Source organism: Salvelinus alpinus, chromosome 1, assembly GCF_045679555.1.
Source record: "Salvelinus alpinus chromosome 1, SLU_Salpinus.1, whole genome shotgun sequence".
In the NCBI taxonomy this organism is placed as follows: Eukaryota; Metazoa; Chordata; class Actinopteri; order Salmoniformes; family Salmonidae; genus Salvelinus; species Salvelinus alpinus.
In genome coordinates this window covers 84,549,306-84,577,200 of record NC_092086.1, presented here as the reverse complement: position 1 = coordinate 84,577,200, position 27,895 = coordinate 84,549,306, and the positions used below count along the sequence as shown (strand labels likewise).

Sequence of the window (27,895 nt, the reverse complement as noted above, 5' to 3'; positions counted from 1 at the left end):
AAGAATGATGGAGGCCACTGGTTTCTTGGGGACCGTCAATGCTGCAGAAGTGTTTTGCTACCACTTCCCCAGATCTGTGCCTTGATACAATCCTGTCTCAGAGCTCCACGGACAATTCCTTCGCCCTCATGGCTTTGTTGATGCTCTGACATGCACCGTCAACTATTGGACCTTATATAGACAGGTGTGTACCTTTCCAAATCATGTACAGTCAATTGAATTTACCACAGGTGGACTCCAATCAACTTGTAGAAACATCTCAAGGATGATCAATGGAAACAAGATGCACCTGAGCTCAATTTCGAGTCTCATAGCAAAGGGTCTGAATGCTTATGTAAATAAGTTACTTCAATTTATTATTTTTAATGAATTTGCAAAAATGTCTAAACCTGTTTTTGCTTTGTCATTATGGGGTATTGTGTGTAGATTGATGAGGAGGAAAATATATAATTTAATCAATTTTAGAATAAGGCTGTAACGTAACAAAATGTGGAAGAAGTCAAAGGGTCTGAATATTTTCCGATTGCACTGTAGGCTGTTATGTGTAGGCTATAGAGATATGTTGACAGCTTGCATAATAATGACACATGAAAAGCAGAGTCCTGGTTAACCTTTGCCTGCCCTGTTGACATTTGTTATCAAAGAAAACTGCAGTAAACAATATGGTTATCAGAAACAAATTGCCCGACCAACGATCCCAGCAACGACCCCAGTAATGGACTTTTTGAAGGACAAGCTTGCATTCTTGTATAGCTTAATATCATAGGCTTACTATTACCACTCTAGTAGAGTTATATCATATCTGAACTATAAATATAAAATGACAAAGCCTCTTGGTTCCATGTGTACTACAATGTTTAGCAGAATGTCACAACATGTTTGGACTGCATTTCATGGTACCTTCTAAAACACTAGTACACACTGACCCACAATTATTCAAATTAGCTTCCTAAAACGGGAGTTTCTTTATACAATATGTACACTCACAATGTTCTCAGTGGAAATTCACTTGGTATGTTGAACTATTTGAATGGCACTGCTGGGAAACTTTGGGAAATATGCGTTTTACCTTACAGTAGTTCCTTTGCACTCAGGTAATCATTAATGAGTCATAAAAGACGATTATGTGACTGTCTTTCATTTATTTCAAACCAAGCCTCCCATGACGTTTGGGCCCAGTCAGTCAAGTCACAGAGAAGACACAGACAGAAAGACCCAACCTTGGAGATGGAGCTGAACCAAGGCAAGATGGATCAGGAGCCAGGCAGGCCCACATGGAACAGGCAGATAGAATTCACCCTGGCTGGGATCGGCTGTGCTGTGGGGCTGGGGAACATATGGCGGTTCCCTTATCTGTGCTACAGGAGTGGAGGAGGTGAGAGGAAATTTCTGATGAGTCAGCCCTGATAGAAGACTAAAATCCAATGACTATATAGCATAACCAGACTTACGTCACCTTATTAATTTATATTGTTGAGAATACATATGTTTGTGAATGAAAGTTTTACATTTGTCTGGGTATATGATAGCATGTTTTCTGTTGTCATGTTGATAGAAAATGTCAGGGTGATATTAATGGTTAGTACTGTCGAGGAAAGCATCATCTTAGAGTAGAGTTTTGTGCTATGACATAAGATGATGATCCACCACATTTTATAGAGAGATACTTGAATAATTCCACAATGACATGCCACTTGTCACTGTCATTGGTTATGAATACGATTTTATTGAGTTGTAGTTATCATGGAGAGAGAATTAAGAATTTTACCAGGTATTATATTTTGTCCAATGATCAGAATTAATTCAGAATGTCATAACAACAACATGTAATGTTTCAATTAAAATGACCTTGAACCCTGAGAACCTAACAAGCAATCCTTTCTTTACACAGCTACAAAACACAACCTAACTCCTCGTCTGGAAGTTAATAAAGCACAGTTCATTCTGCACGTGAGAGGCAATGAGTTTGGCTGGGGGGGTGAATGACTTTATTAAAGATTAGACCAGGTCAGATATGCACCACTGACTCACCAACGCATGGCATTGTTAAACTTGCTGTGAAAATATAACTTGGGAGCACGTTGACACGCTAGTCAAAACATTTCCATGTCTCCCTGTTTTCAATGATGAGAAGGGTATGTGTTCAAATTTTAGTTTAAAATAAAATAATATGGCCTCCCAAGTGGCGCAGCGGTCTAAAGCACTGCATTGCAGTGTTGCGGCATCACTTCAGCCTGGGGTTTGATCCCAGGCTGTGTTACAACCGGCCGTGACTGTGAGTCCCATAGGGTGGTGCACAATTGGCTCAGCGTCATCCGGGTTAGGGTAGGGTTTGGCTGGGGGGCTTTACTTGGCTCATCACGCTCTAGCAACTCCATGTGGTGGGCCGGGTGCCTGTAAGCTGACTTCGGTGTTCAGTTGAATGTTGTTTCCTCCGACACATTGGTGCAGCTGGCTTCTGGGTTAAGCGAGTGGGTGTTAAGAAGCACAGCTTGGCAGGTCATGTTTTGGAGGACAGATGACTCAACCATCGCCTCTCCCGAGCCCGTTGGGGAGCAATTGGATATCATGAAAAAGGGGGTAATTTTTATTTATTTAAATAAGCAACCTCAATCCTCTCCCTGTAGGCAATTTCAAGAAACATACTTCAGTCCCACTTGGACTGAGTTACTGTCAATCCTCTCTCTCTAGGCAATTTCAAGAAACATACTTCAGTCCCACTAAAGTTATTGTGTTGCTGATATATTGCTGCTTTATGTCCTGGTCAGGTGCATTCCTGGTTCCCTACCTGCTGATGCTGCTGGTGATGGGAATTCCTCTGCTCTACATGGAGCTGATTCTGGGACAGTACATGAGAAGAGGGCCTGTTCATGCCCTGGCTAAAGCCTGCCCGCTGCTCAAAGGTACTGAAGCATACGTTATCTGTCCCCCCCTCTACTGGAGCATCATTTTAGTGTCGAGTTTTTACATAGTCAAACTAAAAATGGCATAGTCAAACTAAAACCGTCAGTCAAACTTAAACCTATGAAATGGCGCTGGTGTCCAACAGGGTCATAAACATTTTGCTGACTCACAACTGGAGCAAAGGCTAAACCAGGCTTTCCTCGTCCCTGCAGTTCAGTTATAACTCTAGTCTATGCATAAGGTTGTAACTAACTAAGTATTTTAAGATTCATGTAAGTTGTAAATGACAAAAGTGACAATGTTATTTGCCCGTCCCTTAGGAGTGGGCCTGGCGACCGTGGCCATCTCCTTCATCATGTGTACTTACTACAACATCATCATCACATGGGGTCTGTACTACCTGTTCAGCTCCTTCCAGAGCCCGCTGCCCTGGCAGAGCTGCAACAACACATGGAACACCCCCAACTGCACCGATCACATAAACCCGAACACCAGCTCACACTCCTCCACCGCCAGCCAGCAGTTCTTCAAGTAGGTCTCACTCTCAATGTGGGCTAGCCCAGAGCCATACTCCCCTATGTACTGTATTTATTTGGACAGTGAAGCTAAAACTGTTCATTTGGCTCTATACTCTAGCATTTTAGATCAAATGTTGTATACTGAATGATGCGACAGTACAGAATGTCACCTTTTATTTGAAGGTATGTTCATACGCCTGTTTTACCGTTTACAAGTGAATGCACTTTTTTTAAACCTTTGATTTAACTAGGCAAGTCAGTTAAGAACAAATTCTTATTTTCAATGACGGCCTAGGAACAGTGAGTTAACTGCCTTGTTCAGAGGCAGAACAACAGATTTTTACCTTATCTCAGGGATTCGATCCTTTCGGTTACTAGTCCAATGCTCTAACCAGTAGGCTACCTGCCGCCCGGCTTGATGTATCTAGTCCCCTCATTTGAAGGTGTTGTGAGTATTTGGACAAATTCATTTATAGCGTATAAAAGTTTAGTCAAAAGTTTAGCACTTGGTCCTATATTCCTAGCATGCAATGACTACATCAAACTTGTGACTACAAACTTGTTGGATGCATTTGCAGTTTGTTTTGGTTGTGTTTCGGAATTATGTTGTGCCCCACTTTTATTGTATATAAGAATATGTTGTTGAACACTTCTACATGAATGTGGACTACAGATAATCATGAATGAATCGTAAATAATGGTGAGTGGGAAAGATGCATGAGGCGCATGCGCTTACCAATAGGATGCATGGGGAGTGAGTAGCTCCATTACGTATCAACAAAACTGTGGTTATATACAGTGCATTCGGAAAGTATTCAGATCCTTTGACTTTTTCCACATTTTGTTACGTTACAGCCTAATTCTAAAATTGATTAAATAACAAATGTTCCTTGTCAATCTACACACATTACCCCATAATGACAAAGCGAAAACAAGTTTAAAAAAATGTTTTCACATTTATTACAAAAAAAAAAACAGAAATACAGAGAAGTATATTTTCTGGGTGATTTAAATATTGACTGGCTCTCATCAAGCTGCCCACTCAAGAAAAAAATGCTAACTGTAACCAGTGCCTGCAACATGGTTCAGGTTGTCAGTCAACCTACCAGGGTATTTACAAACAGCACAGGAATGAAATCATCAACATGTATTGATCACATCTTTACTAACGCTGCAGAAATACAATTTGCTTTAAAGCAGTATCCAAATCCATAGGATGTAGTGATCACAATATAATAGCCATTTCTAGGAAAACCAAAGTTCTAAAAGGCTGGGCCTAATATAAGAGGTCGTAGAAGAAGTTTTGTAGTGATTCATATGTTGATGATGTAAAGAATATTTGCTGGTCTGTGGTGTGTAATGAGGAGCAACCAGACGCTGCGCTTGCACATTGATGTTTATTCCAGTTACTAATAAGCATACACCCATTAAGAAAATAACTGTAAAAACTGTTAAATCCCCTTGGATTGATGAGGAATTGAAAAATTGTATGGTAGAGAGGGATGAGGCAAAAGGTATGGCAAATAAGTCTGGCAGCCCAACTGATTGGCAAACGTACTGCAAATGAAAAAATCATCTGACTAAGCGAAATAAAAATAAACTATTACTATGAAACAAAGATAAATGATATAAAGAACGATAGTAACAAGCTTTGGAGCACCTTAAAGGACATTTTGGGGAAAAAAGCCAACTCGGCTCCGTCATTCATTGAATCAGAAGGCTCATTTATAACAAAACCCACTGATATTGCCAACTACTTTAATGACTTTTTAATTGGAAAGATAAACTAACTTAGGGATGACATGCCAGCAACAAACGCTGACACTACACATCCAAGTATATCTGACCAAATTATGAAAGACAAAAATGTTACTTTTGAATTCCGTAAAGTCAGTGTGGAAGAGGTGAAAAAAGTATTGTTGTCTATCAACAATGACAAGCCACCGGGGTCTGACAACCTGAATGGAAAATTACTGAGGATAATAGCGGACGATATTCCCACTCCTATCTGCCACATCTTCAATTTAATCCTACTAGTAAGTGTATACCCTCAGGCCTGGAGAGAAGCTAAAGTCATTCCGCTACCCAAGAATGGTAAAGCCCCCTTTATTGGCTCAAATAGCCAACCAATCAGCCTGTTACCAACCCTTAGTAAACTTCTGGAAAAATTGTGTTTGACCAGATACAATGCTATTTCACAGTAAACAAATTGACAGACTTTCAGCATGCATATAGGGAAGGACACTCAACAAGCACGGCACTTACACAAATGATTAATGATTGGCTGAGAGAAATTGATGATACAATGATTGTGGGGGCTGTCTTGACTTCAGTGCAGCTTTTGACATTCTCGATCAAAGTCTGCTGCTGGAAAAACATATGTGTTATGGCTTTACACCCCCTGCTATAATATGGATAAAGAGTTACTTGTCTAACAGAACACACAGGGTGGTCTATAATGGAAGCCTCTCAAACATAATACAGGTAGAAGCAGGAATTCCCCAGGGTAGCCATATATGTATTTGGGACAAATCATTCACTAAACCCTAAACCTCAACTACATCTAGTAATGAATACTTGTAAGGGGTGCGAAATGGCGGCAGAGAAGTCAGACGCAGGAGAGAAATAACTGTTTCCAACGGCGCAGTTTATTAACAAAAACCCACCGGAAAACAGAATAATAAAAATAAATGGGTACATAACCCAACGCACACCAGGACAGCCGTGCACAAGCACTTACAATAAACAATCACCGACAAGGACATGAGGGAGAACAGAGGGTTAAATACACAACATGTAATTGATGGGATTGGAACCATGTGTGATGGAAGACAAGACAAAACCAAAGGAAAATTAAAAGAGGATCAGCGATGGCTAGAAGGTCGGTGACTTCGACCGCCGAACGCCGCCCGAACAAGGAGAGGGATCAACTTCGGCGGAAGTTGTGACAATACTGTGGAACTGTAGCAAGTTGAGGTGACTAAACTGCTTGGAGTAACTCTGGATTGTAAACTGTCAGGATCAAAACATATTGATACAACAGTAGCTAAAATGGGGAGAAGTCTGTCCATAATAAAGCATTGCTCTGCCTTCATAGGACCAACAGGGCAGGTCCTACAGGCCCTAGTTTTGTCGCACCTGGACTACTGTTCAGTCGTGTGGTCAGGTGCCATAAAGAGGGACTTGGGAAAATTGCAGTTGGCTCAGAACATGGCAACATGGCAGCACAGCTGGCCCTTAAAAGTAAATGGAGAGCTAACATTAATGGCATGTATGTAAATCTCTCAAGGCTCAAAGTGGAAGAGAGATTGACTTCCTCATTCCTTGTTTTTGTAAGTGGTTGACAAGCTGAAGGTACCGAGCTGTCTGTTTAACCTCTCTGGTATCAGTGGGACGGTAGTGTCCTACCTCGACAACAGCCAGTGAAATTGCAGGGCGCCACAATTCAAAACAACTCATAATGAAAATTCCTCAAACATACAAGTATTACACACCATTTTAAAGATAAACTTCTTGTAAATCCAACCACAGTGTCCGATTTCAAAAAGGCTTTACGGTGAAAGCACACCACGCGATTATGTTAGGTCAGCGCCTAGTCAAAGAAAACCATACAGCCATTTTCCAGCCAAGGAGAGGGCTCACAAAAGTCAGAAATAGCGATTAAATGAATCACTAACCTTTGATCTTCATCAGATGGCACTCACAGGACTTCATGTTACACAATAAATGTGTTTTTTGTTCGATAAAGTTCATCTTTATGTCCAAAAACCTCAGTTGAAATTGGCGCGTTATGTACAGTAATCATTGTCTCAAACAAACATCTGGTGAAATTTCAGAGAGCCACATCAAATTACAGAAATACTCATCATAAACATTGACGAAAAATACAAGTTTTATACATAGGATTAAAGATAAACTTCTCCTTAATGCAACCGCTGTGTCAGATTTCCAAAAGGCTTTACGGCGAAAGCACACCACACGATTATGTTAGGTCAGCGCCTAGCCACAGAAAACCATACAGCCATTTTCCAACCAAGGAGCGGTGTCACAAAAGTCAGAAATAGCGTTAAAATGAATCACTTACCTTTGATGATCTTCATCTGGTGGCACTCCCATGTCTCCATGTTAGACAATAAATGTTTGTTTTGTTCGATAATGTCGCTCTTTATGTCCAAAAACCTCAGTTTTGTTGGTGCGTTTAGTTCAGTAATCCAAAAGCACAATGCGCGCTCTCAACATCCAGACGAAAAGTCAAAATAGTACAATAAAAGTTCGTAGAAACATGTCAAACTATGTTTAAAATCAATCATAAATAATCAATAATATTTCAACTGGACAAAAGCTTCGTCAATAGAAAAGGAGAAACAAGAAAGGCGTGCTCCCGATCACACGCTCGACTCATGTCTGGAAATTTCCACTGTCCTCTCATTGAAAGTGCTGTATCTCCCTCATTTTTCAGAGTAAAAGCCTGAAACAATGCCTAAAGACTGGCCACGTGTAGAGGAAGCCAAAGAGATCGCGAACTGGGTCCTAAGTCTTTGTATGGTGGATAGGCTTTCAATGGAAAAACAGCCTTTCAAAATAATAGTACTTCCTGGATGGATTTCCTCAGGTTTTTGCCTGCCATATCAGTTCTGTTATACTCACAGACATTATCTTAACAGTTTTGGAAACTTTAGAGCGTTTTCTATCCAAATCTACTAATTATATGCATATCCTAGCTTCTGGGCCTGAGTAGCTGGCAGTTTAACTTCTTGACGCTAGGGGTCAGATTTTTATTTATTTTTTAAATAACGTTCCCAAGGTAAACGGACTATTTCTCAGGTCCAGATCGTAGAATATGCATATAATTTACAGATTAGGATAGAAAACACTCCAAAGTTTCCAAAACTGTCAAAATATTGTCTGTGAGTATAATAAAACCTATTTTGCAGGCGAAAATCTGAGGAAATCTAACCCGGAAGTGATTTATTTTTATATGTGTTTCATTTCCCGTCTTTCTTCCATTTAAAGGGGTAACAACCAGGTTCCTTTTCCAATGGCTTCCTCAGGCTGTGACCAGGCTTTAGACATAGTTTCAGGCTTTTATTTTGAAAAATTAGCGAGATTTTTCAAAACTAGTCAGGTGTCCTTTGATTAGTTCCTGCGCGCGAGAGGGGTAGCTGTCCATTTTCTTTCTCTCTTTAATTGAATAGGTTACGGTCCGGTTGAAATATTATCGATTATGTATGTTAAAAACAACCTGAGGATTGATTATAAAAAACATTTGACATGTTTCTACGAACATTACAGATACTTTTTGGAATTTTCGGCGAAGGAACGGGGCTGTAGTTTTCTGAACATAACGCGCAACCCAAATGGCGTTTTTTTGTTAAAAAGCTTGTTGTGTTGCTCACTAGTCAGTGAATAAAATGTCTGCACAGCCGCAATGAGCCGGCACAGAGTGCTCAGACACCACTGTACAGTCTCTCACCCAATGGCCAAATGCACCGCATCGGTGGCTTTTCGCTGCAGAATGTATTTGTTGTCAGATTTACCTCTCCGCTTGATTTAATTTTTCTTACCCTAGGCACCGGTAATGAGTTCAAGAGTATGTTTAGCAGCGACTACACGCACTGCTAAGTGAGCGGAATTAGATTCCACTCTCAATGCGGCTTGAACTATCTCCACCATGTGGAGTGTTGGCCCACCACCCCTGCAATACCAGTTTTGGCTGTGGGTTTCAACCCTGCCATCAAAGCGGAGGTACAAATTCCCGCATCTTCATTAAAATGATCTGCTAGTGCCAGATTAGTTCGCAACGCGTCTTCCATCCTATCAACGTACTAACGTACCCCCTCATTTTGACTCTGAGTGCATCTACTAATTTTGCTAAGGTCAGGGCGGAAACAAAATATTTCCAATATCTGTCACAAATAATTACATTTGTTCTTGCAAGGTTGCTTGGTCACATGCTACACAAGCGGACGACCAGGCGGGAGCAGGGTAGTTTCCGACTAATTGTGCCAACATTGCTCTTGGCAATAGGGAACGGACAACATGATCATAATCACCAGCGTGGAATCCAAAAATTCGGCCCTGATTCCTTAGGAAACTGATAAATTCCTGACCCTCTTTAACCGGGACAGGTGCTTCTTTCATTATGCTAAGCATTTCAACAATACTGAGCGGCTGGTGTTGGTGTTTAATTTGGAGTCATGTTATAGGTTGGCTATCTGGCAGTATGGGGTTCCCTCCCTCTGGGAGTATCAGCCCGGGTCATAAGTCATCACAAATGCATGAGTACGAACCGGGCGCACCTCTCTATGGTTTCCAGGGTCCCTTGGATCTATGATCCAGTCCAGGACAACTATGTCCCTGCATATGACCCTGCATATCTTTATTTTGAGCTTTATCAGTTCTACTTTTCTGTTGATAAAACGCCAACATCAAAACGCTTGTTTATTGAGCTTGCGATTTGTCATTGATGCCATTGTGCCATTCCACAACAGCATCTCTGATTTCTTTATCTGATAGGAATTTTCCATCAACATGGAAATTATGACCAATTTTATCCAATTTGCAAAATTTTCCCATACTCGAGCCGAATTGGTTGGTTGTTTGTGAGCTTCTTTTAGGGGATCCATGGCTTTGCTAAAGTTTTCCTCTTCTATTCCCCCTTTTACGGGAGTGTGAGACACCATGGATGCCATTTCAATGGTGGTTATTTCTGCACCTCTCTTGGCGGTGTATAGGGTGTTTTAGATTTCTTCACTCACGGCTCTATTACACGCCCACTATTAACACAATCGGTTCTAATAACTTCTTAATGCCACGGTTCTTGTACAGTCATCATACTGACAGTCTCATCCTTGACAGACACTAATGCCAGAAATCGCCTCTACCCCACTCCGGGTATTCATTTATCAGGTATTACCAAACGACAGAGACTTTCGGCATGGACTACTTTTCTACAACCAAACATATGGATGTGCTAATTTCTCCGAATACCACATAGACTACAGACACTTAAACAGACTCCAACCTCTAATCTAACCTAATTCCTCCTAAACACATAGTGCCCGCATATCTCCAGTCTAACCTACAGTATTAGGGGCTAAACCTTCCTAGGCACGCAGTTCCCGCAATGCCTAGTCTAACCTATTAGGGGGCTAAACCCTTTACAGTGGGCCTACTGAATAAACTCAGGCTTTCAGGTCCGTATCCTTTAATTTGCTTTCAGCCTACGACTCTCGTCTCCCCAAGATGTTAGAACGAGTAGTAACAGGTGTAGGAACTTTGCCTACCTCCTGTTCCACTGATTTGGCCTCAGTTCAACTATAAATCGTGGTGAATCGTGCTGACTACGCCAACTGTTAGGTTCTGAACAAACTGAGTAAAAACTCAAACGGACAACTAGAAAAAGCTCAAACCAAGTTTATTCACCCACAGGGTCATACAGCTGCAAAGGCCATGCATGATTACACAAGCACATACAGTACTTTGCAAAAGTATTCATCCCCTTTTGCATTTTCCCTATTTTGTTGCATCACAAACTGTAATTTAAATAGATTTTTATTTGGATTTCATGTAATGTACATACAAAAAATAATCCAAATAGGTGAGGTGAAAAAAAAAGAAAAAAAAAAGGGGAAAATAAATAAATGAAAAGTGGTGCATGCATACGTATTCACCCCCTTTGCTATGAAGCCCCTAAATAAGATCTGGTGCAACCAATTACCTTCAGAAGTCACATAATTAGTTAAATAAAGTCTACCTGTGTGCAATCTAAGTGTCACATGATCTGTCACATGATTTCAGTATAGATACACCTGTTCTGAAAGGCCCCAGAGTCTGCAACACCACTAAGCAAGGGGCACCACCAAGCAAGCGGCACCATGAAGACCAAGGAGCTCTCCAAATAGGTCAGGGACAAAGTTGTGGAGAAGTACAGATCAGGGTTGGGTTAAAAACAAACAAATGAAACTTTGAACATCCCACGGAGCACAGTTAAATCCATTATTAAAAAATGGAAAGAATATGGCACCACAACAAACCTGCCAAGAGAGGGCCGCCCACCAAAACCCACGGACCAGGCGTGGAGGGCATTAATCAGAGAGGCAACAAAGAGACCAAAGATAACCCTGAAGGAGCTGCAAAGCTCCACAGTGGAGATTGGAGTATCTGTCCATAAGAGCACTTTAAGTTGTACACTCCACAGGGCTGGGCTTTACGGAAGAGTGGCCAGAAAAAAGTCATTGCTTAAAGAAAAAAATAAGCAAACACGTTTGGTGTTCGCCAAAAGGCATATGGGAGACTACCCAAACATATGGAAAAAGATACTCTGGTCAGACTAAAATGTAGCTTTTTGGCCATCAAGGAAAATGCTATGTCTGGCGTAAACCCAACACCTCTCATCACCCCAAGAAAACCATCCCCACCGTGAAGCATGATGGTGGCAGCATCATGCTGTGGGCATGTTTTTCATCAGCAGGGACTGGGAAACTGGTCAGAATTGAAGGAATGATGGATGGCGCTATATACAGGGAAATTATTGAGGAAACCTGTTTCAGTCTTCCAGGGATTTGAGACTGGTACGGAGGTTCACCTTCCAGCAGGACAATGACCCTAAGCATACTGCTAAAGCAACACTTGAGTGGTTTAAGGGGAAACATTTAAATGTCTTGGAATGGCCTAGTCAAAGCCCAGACCTCAATCCAATTGAGAATCTGTGGTATGACTTAAAGATTGCTGTACACCAGCGGAACCCATCCAACTTGAAGGAACTGAAGCAGTTTTGCCTTGAAGAATGGGCAAAAATCCTAGTGGCTAGATGTGCCAAGCTTATAGAGACATACCCCAAGAGATTTACAGCTGTAATTGCTGCAAAAGGTGGCTCTACAAAGTATTGATTTTGGGGGGGGGGGTGAATAGTTATGCACACTTAAGTTTTCTGTTTTTTTCTTATTTCTTGTTTGTCCACACAAAAAAATATTTTGCATCTTCAAAGTGGTAGGCATGTTGTGTAAATCGAATGATACAAACCCCCAAAAATCTATTTTAATTCCAGATTGTAATAGGCGTTCTAATAGGCGTTGTCAACTCCTTACACATCTAGACAACCAATACATCTCTGTTGCTAGGCAGGAATTTAATTGGTTCCTCTCACTGGTGTCGTCATTGCGCTGCCTGTTACTAAAACCTTTGTGGGTTTGGAAGTGTATGTGTCAGATAGTACTGCAGTAGGAGAGTAATTTGCTTTATCTTGGCCAGGTCGCAGTTGTAAATGAGAACTTGTTCTCAACTAGCTTACCTGGTTAAATAAAGGTGAAATAAAAAATAAAAACATAAAAATTGTGGTGGGCCTCTCTGGTCTCATTCTTTACTCCCTAGTTCTGCAGCCGACCTGCCTTATCAGAGAATAACAATGGCGTTTCACCTCTCTCCTCAGAAACATGGAACAGAATATGAAGCTTCTACTCTCAGTAACTTTCTATATTCCTAGTTCCCATCTACCCTTCATTGACCACAACATATACAGTACCAGTCAAAAGTTTGGACACACCTACTCATTCAAGGGTTTTTCTTTATTTTTACTATTTTCTACATTGTAGAATAATAGTGAAGACATCACAACTATGAAATAACACACATGGAATCATGTAGTAACCAAAAAAAGTATTAAATAAATCAAAATATATTTTATATTTGATATTCTTCAAAGTAGCCACCATTTGCCTTGATGACAACTTTGCACACTCTGCTTTTCACGCAAGTTGGTTATTGATCATTGCTAGACAGCCATTTTCAAATCTTGACATAGTTTTTCATGCCCATTTAAGTAAGAACTGTAACTAGGCCACTAAGGAACATTCAATGTAATCTTGGTTTGCAACTCCAGTGTATATTTGGCCATGTGTTTTAGGTTATTGTCCTCCTGAATGGTAAATTTCTCTCCCAGTGTCAATTGTAAAGCAGACTGAACCAGGTTTTCCTCTAGGATTTTGCCTGTGCTTAGCTCTATTCCGTTTCTTTTTATTTAAAAAACTCCCTAGTACTTGACGATGACAAGCATACCCATGACATGATGCAGGCACCACCATGCTTGAAAATATGAAGAATGGTACTCAGTGATGTGTTGTGTTGGATTTGCCACAAACATAACACTTTGTATTCAGGACATAAAGTTCATTTCTGTGCCACATTTTTTTCAGTTTTACTTGCCTTGTTGCAAGCAGGATGCATGGGAATATTTTTCTTCTGCACATGCTTCCTTCTTTTCACTCTGTCATTTAGGTTAGTTTTGTGGAGTATCTACAATGTTGTTGATCCATCCTCAGTTTTCTCCTATCACAGCCATTAAACTCTGTAACTGTTTTAAAATTCTCATTGGCCTCATGGTGAAATCCCTGAGCGGTTTCCTTCCTTCTCCGGCAACTGAGCTAGGAAGGACACCTGTATCTTTGTAGTGACAGGGTGTATTGATACACCATCCAATGTGTGATTAATAACTTGTTCAAAGGGATATTCAGTGTCTGCTTTTTTATTTTTACACATCTAACAATAGATGCCCTTCTTTACGAGGCATTGTAAAACCGCCCTGGTCTTTGTGGTTGAATCTGTGTTTTAAATGTACTGCTCTACTGAGGGACCTTACAGCTAATTGTATGTGTTGGGTACAGAGATTAGGAAGTCATTCAAAAATCATGTTCAACACTATTATGGTACACAGACATTATTAATGCACATAGACAGCAAATGTGTACTCCTGAACTTATTTAGGCTTGCCATAACAAAGGGTTGAATACTTATTGACTCTAGACATTTCAGCTTTTCATTTTTTATTAATTTGGGGGGGGGGGGGGGGGATCACTTAATAATCAAGTTAAAGGTCATTATTACTCAAATAAACAATCCAACCTGAATCAGGGGAAATGTTTATGGCTGAGCAGCAGTTTTGTGATCAATATAACTTAGATTATTGGCATCAGAGCCGTTGTTTGTGTCTCTGTGTGTGTTATGGGTGTGGCGGAAGGCTTGAGGTTAAAGAAACAGACTGGGAGCTGGAGGGTTGCCGGTTTGAAGCCCCGGGATGCTTGCGGGGAGATCTGCAGGGAGTGAGCTGGCAGCCTTGGGTACTATGACAGCAAAAAATAAAGCAATTGTGTTGTAGTTATAGGATGCTGGAGCGGACAGGGGGAGTGGAGGAGAGCGGGGTGCTGCGATGGGAACTCTTTCTCCTGCTCCTTTTGGCCTGGATCCTCCTCTACTTCTGCATCTTCAAGGGGGTCAAGTCAACAGGGAAGGTAAAAGAGAGAGAGACAGATAGACATGCTGACAGAGAGAGAGATCAGGACTAGTTCTATGATATGCTTTCCAAGTAAAAAAAGAGGAGTGAGAAAATGTTCTTATCTCTGTTCAGTAATTTTTTACTCTTACGTCGACATAACATTTGGCTCTTTTACATTGATTCAGAGTTAGTCCACGTTTTTGTTGATTTTTGGCCATTGTGAACATTTTATAATATCATATTTATACTACTGTTTGTGTGTGTCTCCTCCAGGTGGTATACTTCACGGCTCTCTTCCCATATGTCATCCTGTTAGCTCTGTTGATTAACAATGTCCAGCTCCCAGGAGCTATGGAAGGCATCCGCTTTTTCATCATACCAAACTGGGAGAAACTCCTGGAGTTGGAGGTAAGAGGACGGAGGTACAGACCCGATCCCTAACCTTAAAGGCAAAGTTTGCTTTTTTACAACCAAATCTCTCTTTTTGATGTAAATGATATGTTATAGAAGGGTCCAGAATATTTTTTCTCTCGATTTCATTTGTTTTTGAGAAACTTAAAAAAATACCTTTTCCCTTTTTTATTATACAGTGGGGAGAACAAGTATTTGATACACTGACAATTTTGCAGGTTTTCCTACTTACAAAGCATGTAGAGGTCTGTAATTTTTATCATAGGTACACTTCAACTGTGAGAGAAGGAATCTAAAACAAAAATCCAGAAAATCACATTGTATGATTTTTAATTAATTAATTTGCATTTTATTGCATGACATAAGTATTTGATACATCAGAAAAGCAGAACTGAATATTTGGTACAGAAACCTTAGTTTGCAATTACAGAGATCATACGTTTCCTGTAGTTCTTGACCAGGTTTGCACACACTGCAGCAGGGATTTTGGCCCACTCCTCCATACAGACCTTCTCCAGATCCTTCAGGTTTCGGGGCTGTCGCTGGGCAATACGGACTTTCGGCTCCCTCCAAAGATTTTCTATTGGGTTCAGGTCTGGAGACTGGCTAGGCCACTCCAGGACCTTGAGATGCTTCTTACGGAGCCACTCCTTAGTTGCCCTGGCTGTGTGTTTCGGGTCGTTGTCATGCTGGAAGACCCAGCCACGACCCATCTTCAATGCTCTTACTGAGGGAAGGAGGTTGTTGGTCAAGATCTCGCGATACATGGCCCCATCCATCCTCCCTTCAATACGGTGCAGTCGTCCTGTCCCCTTTGCAGAAAAGCATCCCCAAAGAATGATGTTTCCACCTCCATGCTTCACGGTTGGGATGGTGTTCTTGGGGTTGTACTCATCCTTCTATTCCTCCAAACACGGCGAGTGGAGTTTAGAGCAAAAAGCTCTATTTTTGTCTCATCAGACCACATGACCTTCTCCCATTCCTCCTCTGGATCATCCAGATGGTCATTGGCAAACTTCAGACGGGCCTGGACATGCGCTGGCTTGAGCAGGGGGACCTTGCGTGCGCTGCAGGATTTTAATCCATGACGGCGTAGTGTGTTACTAATGGTTTTCTTTGAGACTGTGGTCCCAGCTCTCTTCAGGTCATTGACCAGGTCCTACCGTGTAGTTCTGGGCTGATCCCTCACATTCCTCATGATCATTGATGCCCCACGAGGTGAGATCTTGCATGGAGCCCCAGACCGAGGGTGATTGACCGTCATCTTGAACTTCTTCCATTTTCTAATAATTGTGCCAACAGTTGTTGCCTTCTCACCAAGCTGCTTGGCTATTGTCCTGTAGCCCATCCCAGCCTTGTACAGGTCTACAATTTATCCCTGATGTCCTTACACAGCTCTCTGGTCTTGGCCATTGTGGAGAGGTTGGAGTCTGTTTGATTGAGTGTGTGGACAGGTGTCTTTTATACAGGTAACGAGTTCAAACAGGTGCAGTTAATACAGGTAATGAGTGGAGAACAGGAGGGCTTCTTAAAGAAAAACTAACAGGTCTGTGAGAGCCGGAATTCTTACTGGTTGGTAGGTGATCAAATACTTATGTCATGCAATAAAATGCAAATTAATTACTTAAAAATCATACAATGTGATTTTCTGGATTTTTGTTTTAGATTCCGTCTCTCACAGTTGAAGTGTACCTATGATAAAAATGACAGACCTCTACATGCTTTGTAAGTAGGAAAACCTGCAAAATCGGCAGTGTATCAAATACTTGTTCTCCCCACTGTATATATTTTTTTTACCCCCTTTTTCATCATATCCAATTGGTAGTTACAGTCTTGTCCCATCACTACAACTCCAGTACGGACTAGGGGAGAGGCGAAGGTTGAGAGCTGTGCGTCCTCCGAAACACAACCCAGCCAAGCTGCACTGTTTCTTGACACAATGTCCGCTTCAGCCGGAAGCTAGCCGCACCAAAGTGTCGGAGGAAACGCCGTACACCTGGCCACTCATTCTGATTTTCTGGGCCTGGGTCCCCAGTGGGTGGGCCTGGCTCCCAAGTGGGTGGGCCTATGCCTGGGCTGCGCCCCTGCCCAGTCATGTGAAATCCATAGATTAGGGCCTGATGAATTTATTTCAATTGACTGATTTCCTTATTTGAACTGTAACTCAGCAAAATCTTTGAAATTGTTGCATGTTGCGTTTATATTGTTGTTCAGTATATATATTCCAGACATAGCTTTTTCTGATATTTATACATTTCTTTATTTACATTTTATTTTTGGGGACTATTTGTGTTGCTTTTTTATTGCTAGGTATTACTGCACTGTTGGAGTTAGAAACACTAGCATTTCGCAAGCATTTCCAGTAAACTTTGATTTGATTTTAAATAAGCCATAGATAAGGATCTAAATCATTTCAGGAGAAGAGGGGTTCGGGAGGAGTTTTTGTGAAGACATGTCGAGGTCGGGTGCTGCTGGTAAAGAGCTTGGATGTGTTATGGTTAACTGCCAGCTAGGGTGATTGTTAGGGTAACATTGTCATTCTATCAGTGTGGATGAGTTTTATGGTGCTATTGGAGGTACAGTACAATATTAGACGGAATTCCTTGTGTTTTGTTCCAGGTTTGGGTCAACGCTGCAGCTCAGATCTTTAACTCCATTGGGATAGGCTTTGGCTCCCTCATGGCCATGTCCAGCTATAACAACTTCAACAACAACATATTAAAGTGAGGAGAGTTTGTAGTCAGTTCAAATATATTTTCACATTGTTACGGTGTCCATATTAGGTTCATCTCAGCAGGTGCTGTCCTAATATGGACACCGTACAGCGTACTGGATTGATTCATCCATCACAACACTTTTTTTCCCCACAGAGACACACTGGTTATCTCCATCACCAACTCCCTGACCAGTATTCTGGCAGGTTTTGTCATCTTCTCGGCATTCGGCTACATGTCACATCTCCAGGACATACCTGTCAGTGAGCTGGCTGTAGATGGTGAGTTTGTGTAAGCAAACTAAAGATAATTTAGGGAGGGGAAATCATTTTGCTGACAGCTGACGCAAGACCACACATTTTCATTTAGGAAATGTACCATTTCTAGTTAAAGTGCATGTATTTGAGGCAAAGCATACTAATTTCACCAAGATCGTTCCATAAAAGAGTTTAGACACCAAAGTCATAATAACAATGCATGTGTGTTCTGAATTATTTTGCATCTAGGTCCAGGACTAGTTTTTGTTGTTTACCCACAAGCCTTTGCAACAATGCCAGTGGCTCCGCTGTGGGCAATTCTGTTCTTCTTCATGCTCCTGTGCCTTGGGCTGGACAGCCAGGTAGCTAACTGTACATTACCTAACCTAAACCCACTGTCACATGATACTAAATACACTTTTCTCTACTTGAAACAGATGCATTTGTCCTCACGTTGTCTTTTTTTTTTAAATAAAATTTGTACCTTTATTTAACTAGGCAAGTCAGTTAAGAACAAATTCTTATTTACAATGTCGGCCTACCCCGGCCAAACCCAGACGACGCTGGGACAATTGTGCGCCGACCTATGGGACTCCCAATCACTGCCAGATGTGATACAGCCTGGATTCGAACGAGGGACTGTAGTGACGACTCTTGCATTGAGATGCAGTGCCTTAGACCGCTGCGTCCATGTGTGTGTGTGTTAACTATTTAACTGTACTAGAATGCTTAGAAGGCTGCTAAAATGTTAAATATCGGCTATCGATATCGATATCGGCCAAAAATGTCATATCGGTGTATCCCTACATATTACCTCAATTACCTCGGCTAACCTGTACCCCCACACATTGACTCGGTACCGGTACCCCTGTATATAGCCTCCTATTGTTATTTTACTCCTTTTTTTATTTACATTTTGATTTAGTAAATATTTTCTTAAATCTTATTTTTCTTAACAGCATTGTTGGTTAATGGCTTGTAAGTAAGCATTTCACGGTAAGGTTGTGTTCGTCACGTGACAAATATAATTTGATTTGATTTGATATTGCATTACTTTCTATTGGAACTGGAACTGCTGTAGAAAAAGATTGATTTTTGGTTCCTGGAATCATTTGTGAAAGAAGATTATACATTTTATTGGATATTGTATTCATAGATTTATAGTAATTACCATCATTTAACCATGTGGCCAAACAAAGAGAACGTGACCGGGGCAGCAGGTAGCCTAGTGGTTAGAGCGTTGGACTAGTAACCAAAAGGTTGCAAGATTGAATCCCCGAGCTGACAAGGTTCTGCCCCTGAACAAGACAGTTAACCCACTGTTGCTAGGCCGTCATTGAAAGTAATAATTTGTTCTTAACTGACTTGCCTAGTTAAATAAAGGTTACACACCACACCACACTGACCAAAAGGTATTTTGTTGGCATTTACGTATGTCGCCATTACCAGTAAAACATAACCAAAACCTATTTCTTTCACTTACTTGTGCTGTTTCGTTGTTCAGTCATTTCAGGATTTCATCATACATGTCAAGCAGTGAAGTTTCAGCTCTGTCTGTCCGTGGCCTCTCTTCCTTGGTGCGCACTGTCACTGTGTCCGTTTCCATCTTGTCCAGCTGTGTATGTAACATTTCACGTAAACCCTGTTTCTTGTCTGCATCAAAGTAGTGGTCCTTGTACCTAGCATCGATCATGGTGGCGACACAGTAAAGAAGCTCAGAGAGAATGCCACCGAATCGCTTGTTCACAGCCTCAAGTACTTTGTAAGTTTTAACCCCACGGTCTGTGTCTGCAGTTTTGTTGAGCAGGCGTTTGAATTCCATGACAGAGGGTATCATGTCTGCTGCATATGCAGTTGATGAGCTTATTTCTCGAGTCAGTTGTTCGAATGGCTCTAAGAGTGTGTTCATGTTTCCAAGTTTCAAACATGTTTTCAAATGCCATTGAAATGGCAGTAGCGGTATGAGAACCAGCACATTCTTGAGCATGCAATTAAGCTTTCCTCAGTACGAAATCCTTGTCAACCCACTGTGCTGTCAGACTCGGCATGCTCATGGAGCTGACATCGCTGGTCAAAATGTCAGTCATGAAGCTAATAGCAGTGACGCCCATAGCAAGTAGCTCATAGATGTACGTTTCAACAATACTGTTTAACTCCGGTAGGGAAACATCTGAAAAATAGCGCCTACTTGGTAGTGTGTACCGGGGCTCAAGGTGCTCGACCAGTCGGCGAAACCAACATCATACACGACAGAGAACGGTTGATTGTCAAGGGCAATGAATTCCATTATTTTGGCGTTAATGGATTTCGCCTTTGAGTTGACTCACTGAAATGTTCTTACTCTTTCAAATGACTGCTCGACTTGAACTTGTTTAGTTGTTGGATGTGTACGCTTAGTATTTTCCTGCATTTGTTCTGTGTGGCGCTGTATTTTTTGTGGTGTCATTACGCCATCAACCTACGTTATATAGGCATGCACGTCAGCTTTGACATTGGTTTTGCCAACATCGGGCCATTTTTAGCTAATATCGTCCGATTCCGATATGCTCACCGATATACCGTGCATCCCTAGTAATATGTACATGTAGGTAGGGGTAAAGTGACTATGCATAGATAATAACAGTGAGGACCAGCAGCAAAAAAATAAATAATAATAATACCCCCAAAGAAATTATGTCTGTGCCTTTATAATAACTTGACAGCCTATCCTTCACATGCAGATAGTGATGCTTGGTTTTCAGTTTGTTTAGGTTTGTCCTACCTACCAGGTTGAAAGGACAGTCACAAGACTCATCGCCATCTGCCGAATGGCCTCATAAAACAGCCATTAAACGATGAGAAGAGAATGTCAAGATTCTAACTGAAGTGCATTATGTATTTTTGACACAGATGAAAAAATGCCAAGTCATTGTTACCAGATAGTTGCAGTAAGAAAGCCTTTATTATAAGTGTAAAACTAACAAGGACTCAATAATCCATGCTTTCTGGGAATGCAATAAAGTTATGGGCGGAGCTAGAAAGTTGGCTGTCAGAAGTATTACAATGTAAATTTACATGTAATCCGTCTGTCTGCATATTTCCAGACATGGAATATGGGAGTGCAGTGAGATACCCAATGGGCTGGACAATTCTCTTTTGATCACTCAACTTGAAAAAACGTATCCTGAAAATGTAGACATCAATCAATTCGCCATCATTAACACAATGGAAAAATCAAAATATTTTTTATTGAAATAGCATGTGCGACTGAGAAAAACAAATAGGCACAATTTAAGGCCATGTGGCAAACAATATTGCAGGCACTAGGGATGGGGTTGTGAGTATGTGGATCTGAGCAGATGAGATGTCGTTGTCTGTGTCCGTCTGTAATTTGTTGTTTGTATGTGTATGTTTGTATCTGGTGTGTACTGTATATGAACAAAAAATAAACATGCAAAAATACGTTATTATATTGGTATCTCCATGCCGGAATGTTACCATGTTATGACTTTAAAAAGTATATATATTTCTCAGTTTGCTATGGTGGAGGTGATGGTGACCAGCCTAATGGATGGGTTTGGAGGGCCCCTGATGAAGTTCCTGAGACACAAGGAGATGCTGGTTCTGGCAGTCTGCAGCACTGCCTTTCTGCTGGGGATACCCCATGTCATGCAGGTACCCTGGAGTGTACGCCTAGACCATATAGGTGTACACTCATCAGACAACTCCAGCACAGCAATAATCCAGGACAAGTAGTGGACTAGACTAGTAATAAAGTGCACTTAGGGTAATATAATTATACTCTACCCAAATGTACACTGTTAGATGAACCAAAAAAGGGTTATATTTTAATAATGTAGTGTGGTTAATTCTTTATTAATCTCAGAAACTCAGAACTAATATATAATTGCATCAGATGCTTGATTAGTTTCTAGGTGGAGATGTATGAGAAAAGGTACTAACAAGACTAGCTTAGTCTCCACCTTTTTAAATGCTAAATCTCAGCCAAAGCCCCTCCTCCATCCAAAAACTTTCCACTTGAAAACCTTACCCACACTTTAAGCACCACATTCACCCAATCCTGATACTTCTAAATAATCAGTGACGGAATGCCAAAGCACTGGAACTACTTTTACTCATTAGTCGTTGCATCCCAGATTATTTTAGCATATGTTACATCACTGATGTAACGTTCTGTCCACGAGAGATTAGTTCTTTCTTACAGCTGGTATTAAATACTCTCTCTCTTTGACCAGGTGGGGATCTATGTATTCCAGCTGATGGACCACTACACGGCCATAGTGTCTCTCATGTTCCTGGCCTTCTTTGAGGTGCTGGCCATCTGCGGGCTTTATGGTGAGACCAGTGTGTGTCTAACATATGCGTGTTAGTCATTACAGGAATGAAATTAATAAATTCATTCTGACAGGTGTGAGGAGGCTTTCGGCAAACTTAAAGGAGATGACAGGAAATAGGCCTAATATCTTCTTCAGAGTGTGCTGGATGTTTGTGGCTCCTCTTCTGATCACTGTGAGTCATCCTCATTCACCCTAACAGAACTATAGTGTCTACAAATAAATCGCCATACAGTTGACATTGTCTCTCTCCTCTGGTGCAACAGATTATCCTGGTGTTCACAATCATCCAGTTTAAACCAGCTCGCTATGAGGACTACGTGTATCCCCCGTGGGCTCAGGGGATTGGCTGGGTCATCGCTATGGCGTCCATCATCTGGATCCCACTCGGAGCTCTTCACACACTGTGGGTTCTGCCAGGCTCCTTCACTGAGGTACTGTATTACTATACATCAATCTCTCTCTCTCTACCTATAGCATTATTTTGACCTTAGTACAACACCTAGCAACCATGTCAAGAGGTTCTGGATAGGGTGGGGCGGTATCCAGATTTTCATATTGTCATACCATCCTTCTCTCATCCCGGGACTTACGGTATTACCAGCTCAAAAAATGCAAAAAAGCCCATTGGGCGTCAATTACCAGAATGCAGAATTAGCACAATAATGGAGAATTTCCATGGAAGCTGCTAGCTAAATATGCTAACAAACACAAACGAAAATAAACTAATTGCAAAGACAGGCAATCCAGCTCATAAAATTATACATATATAGGTATGCGCTACCGAATGTAATTTTTGGTGAGTTTGGACATTTGCACAATGTCTCTCATTCACATTCGCTTGTAAATGAACAAAGTTTTGAGGAATGCTTGTCTGAAGGAAGACAAGTAGTGGTTCTGGAGAAGCATGTGTACACGCTGAGTGTGTGGAGTCTGGAGTCGCTAGGGCAATGGGCCTGCCTGCTCTGCTCGGAGAAGAGGAGGGGTGGACCAGATGGGTCGACAACGGAGAGGAGAAAAAAATTCAAGGAAATCAAGATAGCAGTGGAAGCTGTACAGATTTCTCAAACATGGCAGAAAGCTAACACTATATGATGACCCGTCTCCTTATTAATTCAGCCACTTACTTGAATAACTAGCAAGTTAAACTTAGGGGACGCGTTAATGCAGAATTCTGTGTTATTTACGCAGAAAAAAAGATAGAACGCATAAGAAATATCTTGCTGCGTTTTGTAAACGCATGATCTAAAATGCGTTATTGTAATTTCTGCTTGGCATCAGACTAATTTTGTGCTTTAGTTGCTCTTCTCCACTTGGATGAGAATTCACCAATGCATTCTATCAGCAGACAGCGCTCTGACTCATGTGTAGTGTGGTGGTTAATTTCTTTACTATCAAATGAGGAGAGGCAAACTTATCACACAAGTCAGAGTTATACTTAAACTAAATCTTTATTCACTTATTAATACAGGAGCAGGTCAATACAACACACACATATAAAGTGAATCGATTGAGTGCTCTACGATAATAATGGCTGGTCAATGAATCACCCTCAGATGATTCGTTGAGAGCCCTGAGACAAAGGTATAAAGGCCATTTATAGCCAAGATACACCCCCTTCAGTCTACATGACAAACACCCCCTTTAGTCTACACGACAAACAACAGATGTATGGAATGGGTCACAAGGTTAAGATTTGTATGAAAGTTACTTATAATTCACAGCAGACAGTATCTGCTGTAAAAACTGTTCTCATTGTGTAGACATCGTAAATGTCATTGTTCAATCTCCCAGAGGCCCACTTTCAGTTCACACAGACACAATAGAGTTATAATAACCCTCTATTCTGTTGCATAAAACAACCATTTGATGCAATTACAGTATTATAACATAATCTTGCAATTTTGCTCTCATAGTAGCTACTTTTCTCCAGCACTTTCGGTGTAGCCTGCTTTTCTCTGGTAAAACGCAAGATTAACAACAGGAAATGTAGCTGGCTACATTCTTTCTATGATAAACATTAGAAATATGATGGCCATCCATCGTTTTTTGCAAAAAATACCAGCTTTTTCATTGTAAGCTCATTTACTTGTGTGGCTGCCTGCCAAATAGCGTTGCATTTCTGTTGTCATCTGATGAAAATGAAGCTATTTTCTGCCGAATGTGTTGCACTAATTAATTTTCGGTGAAGGAAACTGAAGTTGCATGCCCCTGATCACTCTATTGAAGCTAAAAAACACTGACTTTCAATATAAAACGGGACTCCTGTCAATACACAGCTGGACTCAACTGCTCTGGGGAACTACGGTAAGCTTCACAATGTGACAGGTGAAACGAAGAAAGCGATCTGCTTTATCTCCTAATGTATTGCACAAGTTGACTGCAGGTATTCACTTAAAAATTAGCTACAGATATGAACATTTATCGAAACACTTCAAATAAATAGTTTCAATGGTATTGATGGTATTGAAAAACCATCCTGGGGCTATTTCCAAATGCCCCAGTATATGGTATATATGGTCTACCGCCCAAGCCTAGTTCTGGTGTAATGTTGTTGGACAGAATTAGTCCAAATCCATATGTTGTTAAAGACTTCTAATAATGTCTTGTCTTCCTCCCCCCAGAGATTAGTAAAGTCAATCACCCCCTATGCACTGGAGAACGAGAGGGGAGGAGACACATACCCAAACATAGCAGTCATCAGCTCCTTAGGTAGAGAAACAGAGAAGCCTCACATTCAGACAAACCTCTGATACTGACTCTCCCTCCTGATGGCCTCTGTACCAGCCTGCGATTCTGGGACTAAGCTAGGCTTGGAGAGCCAGGTGAAGGTTCACTAAGGATGTCAAACCTGATTCACATTGGCACTGGGAACCACACTGTCTGTGGATGACGTGACAAAAACCGTCCAACAACATTCCTATTGGTGTTGTTTGGGACTTCTGCTCATGGGGAAGTGGGTTGTTCTCCTTCATGGAGTGAATGACAGATATTTTTAAAACACTGTTATAGTCAATTATGTAATAACAAATAGAAGAAATGGACCTGGACCCAAGAAGATTACCTATCTCTGCTTTGAAAGATCAGAATTGGTCATGAGTGGGTACTGGTACATGATGAATAGACCTTAACCTGTCCATATGTTGCACTGTCTGAACTTTGGTATGATGTTTTTTATATGTAGCCATGGATAACCAAAGTACAACGGTCTGAGAACTGTTAGTTATAGATGTTGTTGTTCTGCCCTTCAAGCATGTTAGCTTTCACTTGAGCAGCACCTTGTGGTTAACACAACTGAGGAGGTATTACATGTATTTCTAGAGTACCACAGTATGAGTCATAATACCCATAAAACCTAGTAGTCAAACAAGGAAATGGTTCAAATTGTTTTTCCACCGTTCATTTTTCCAATAGCGGAAAAGGCATTTCATTTTGGGGAGGTAATACTTGCGAATATATTGATAAAAGTAACCTTGTCCGAGAGAGGTTTACATGGTTATCAAAACTTCACGTCAGAGTAATCCTGCACAAAACACAGCCCTTATTTTAAGTGTTTCTAAAATTCCCTGTGGAAAAATGAATGGTGGTAAAATTATTGGAACCATTTCCGGTTTACCGCTAGGTTTTATGGGTATTATGACACCACCACCGTGGGGCTATATATTAATAAATCATGTACAGTATGATGCAGTAGCTATGGATCAGCACAGCAGTTAATAAAATAATCTACCAAATGCAGCATTTGGAACATCTTCTTGAAATATTCCTGATGTAATATGTTGTTTACAATAAAATGCCACAATGTTTGATTTGGCTGCTGCGGGTCAGGGGGCAAGGAGACCCACAGCTCCGCTAAAACCATTGACAACTACATGCTGTTTAAGGGATTGTTACATAAATGTTACGACTATTTGGTTTTAATAGTCAGAACTACAAATACCCCATTATTCCATGCAAAACAATTGTGCACATTTACCTCTATCATCAGAGTTATAAAGCAAGTAACTGCATGCTTTTCATGATCCGTAAACATCAATGATCATGTAATTTCAGATACATGAAGGTGCCTATCGATTTGACATGTAGCTAGGTTAGCAAACATCATCATTAGCTTGCATCATCAGAGATTAGGCTTTTGGAAAGACCTTGACAGTCCATGTCCATGTCCTGGTAAATTGTCAGTCGGACTACTGTCATCACCACTATAGATGGCAAGTAAATCAAACAACATTTGGATATAGTCATCTAGTTTATCCCTTGAAAGTTTGCTTGTTATCTAGCCATATTGACATGATCTGTTATTAGCTAGCTAGCCAAATTTACGTGGTCCATCAATCAATGTAGCCTATATCATGTCTGTCAGCAGTAATCATAAATAAAAGGATCAGACCCTTTTTTCAATTTTCCCCTAAAATGACAAACCCAAATCCAACTGCATGTAGCTCAGGACCCGAAGCAAGGATATGCCTATTATTGATACCATTTGAAAGGAAAGACTTTGAAGTTTGTGGAAATGTGAAATTAATGTCTAGAATAATACATTAGATCTGGTAAAAGTTAATACAAACAAAAAAACATGCATTTTCTATTTAAAAAAAAATCATCTTTGAAATGCAAGAGAAAAGCCATATCATGTAGGCGTTTAGGCACAATTTACCTTCAGAGGTGAATGTATCAAACCAGTTGACGTGAGTTTTTGTTGTTGTGCACTCTTCCCAAACAATAGCATGGTATTTTTTCATTGTAATAGCTACTGTAAATTGGTCAGTGCAGTTTGATTAACAAGAATTTAAGCTTTCTGCCCATATAAGACATGTCTATGTCCTGGAAAGTTTGCTGTAACTTACGTAATTCTAGTCACATTAGCGCACGTTAGTAATAGGGACACCAATCCCATAGAGGTTAAACACTCTTAAAAACGCTGTTGAAAATTGGATGTTTTTTTATTTAACTGGGCAAGTCAGTTAAGAACAAATTCTTATTTACAATGATGGCCTAGAAACAGTGGGATAACTGCCTTGTTCAGGGACAGAACGACAGATTACCTTGTCAGCTCGGGGATTTGAACTAGCTGGCCCAACGCTCTAACTACCTGTCGCACAATGTTATTGTGACGTTTTATTGAAAACGACCTATAGGCTATATATTATGTATTATATCCATTGCAATTTGACAAATGGTCACTTTCCGTGACTCAATTTATTGGAAAAGTCATGAGAATTTTACATAACATTTTAAACAAAACATGTATGTTTGAAAGGAAATTATGCCTGATTAAAATAGGTATAATACTTATTAAAATAAGTATTATAAGAATAAAATCAGTAAATATTGTCATTGTAGGCAAGATATAATCATACTGTACAACTCTGCCATGTTATGCAAGGCAAAATAAAAAGCCAACTGACTCAAGAGCCAAAGGGTGTGCCAAGTTTTTATGATCATCAGTTGGTGGTGACTATATTCTGAGGGGTTTTGTTTACAAACC

General features: G+C 40.7%; 1 protein-coding gene across 1 annotated transcript; it reads left to right on the top strand.

Moving 5' to 3' along the window:
* Nucleotides 1-26,260, top strand: LOC139532121 (sodium- and chloride-dependent GABA transporter ine). Its single transcript, XM_071329306.1, has 13 exons — nucleotides 1-1,375; nucleotides 2,769-2,903; nucleotides 3,225-3,435; nucleotides 14,575-14,707; nucleotides 14,965-15,099; nucleotides 17,722-17,825; nucleotides 17,973-18,097; nucleotides 18,323-18,435; nucleotides 21,587-21,727; nucleotides 22,309-22,408; nucleotides 22,482-22,582; nucleotides 22,674-22,841; nucleotides 25,032-26,260. Exons 1-13 carry the CDS (start codon nucleotides 1,105-1,107, stop codon nucleotides 25,158-25,160), a joined length of 1,866 nt encoding a protein of 621 aa, XP_071185407.1. The 5' UTR covers nucleotides 1-1,104; the 3' UTR covers nucleotides 25,161-26,260.
* The last annotated feature ends 1,635 nt before the right edge of the window (nucleotides 26,261-27,895 follow it).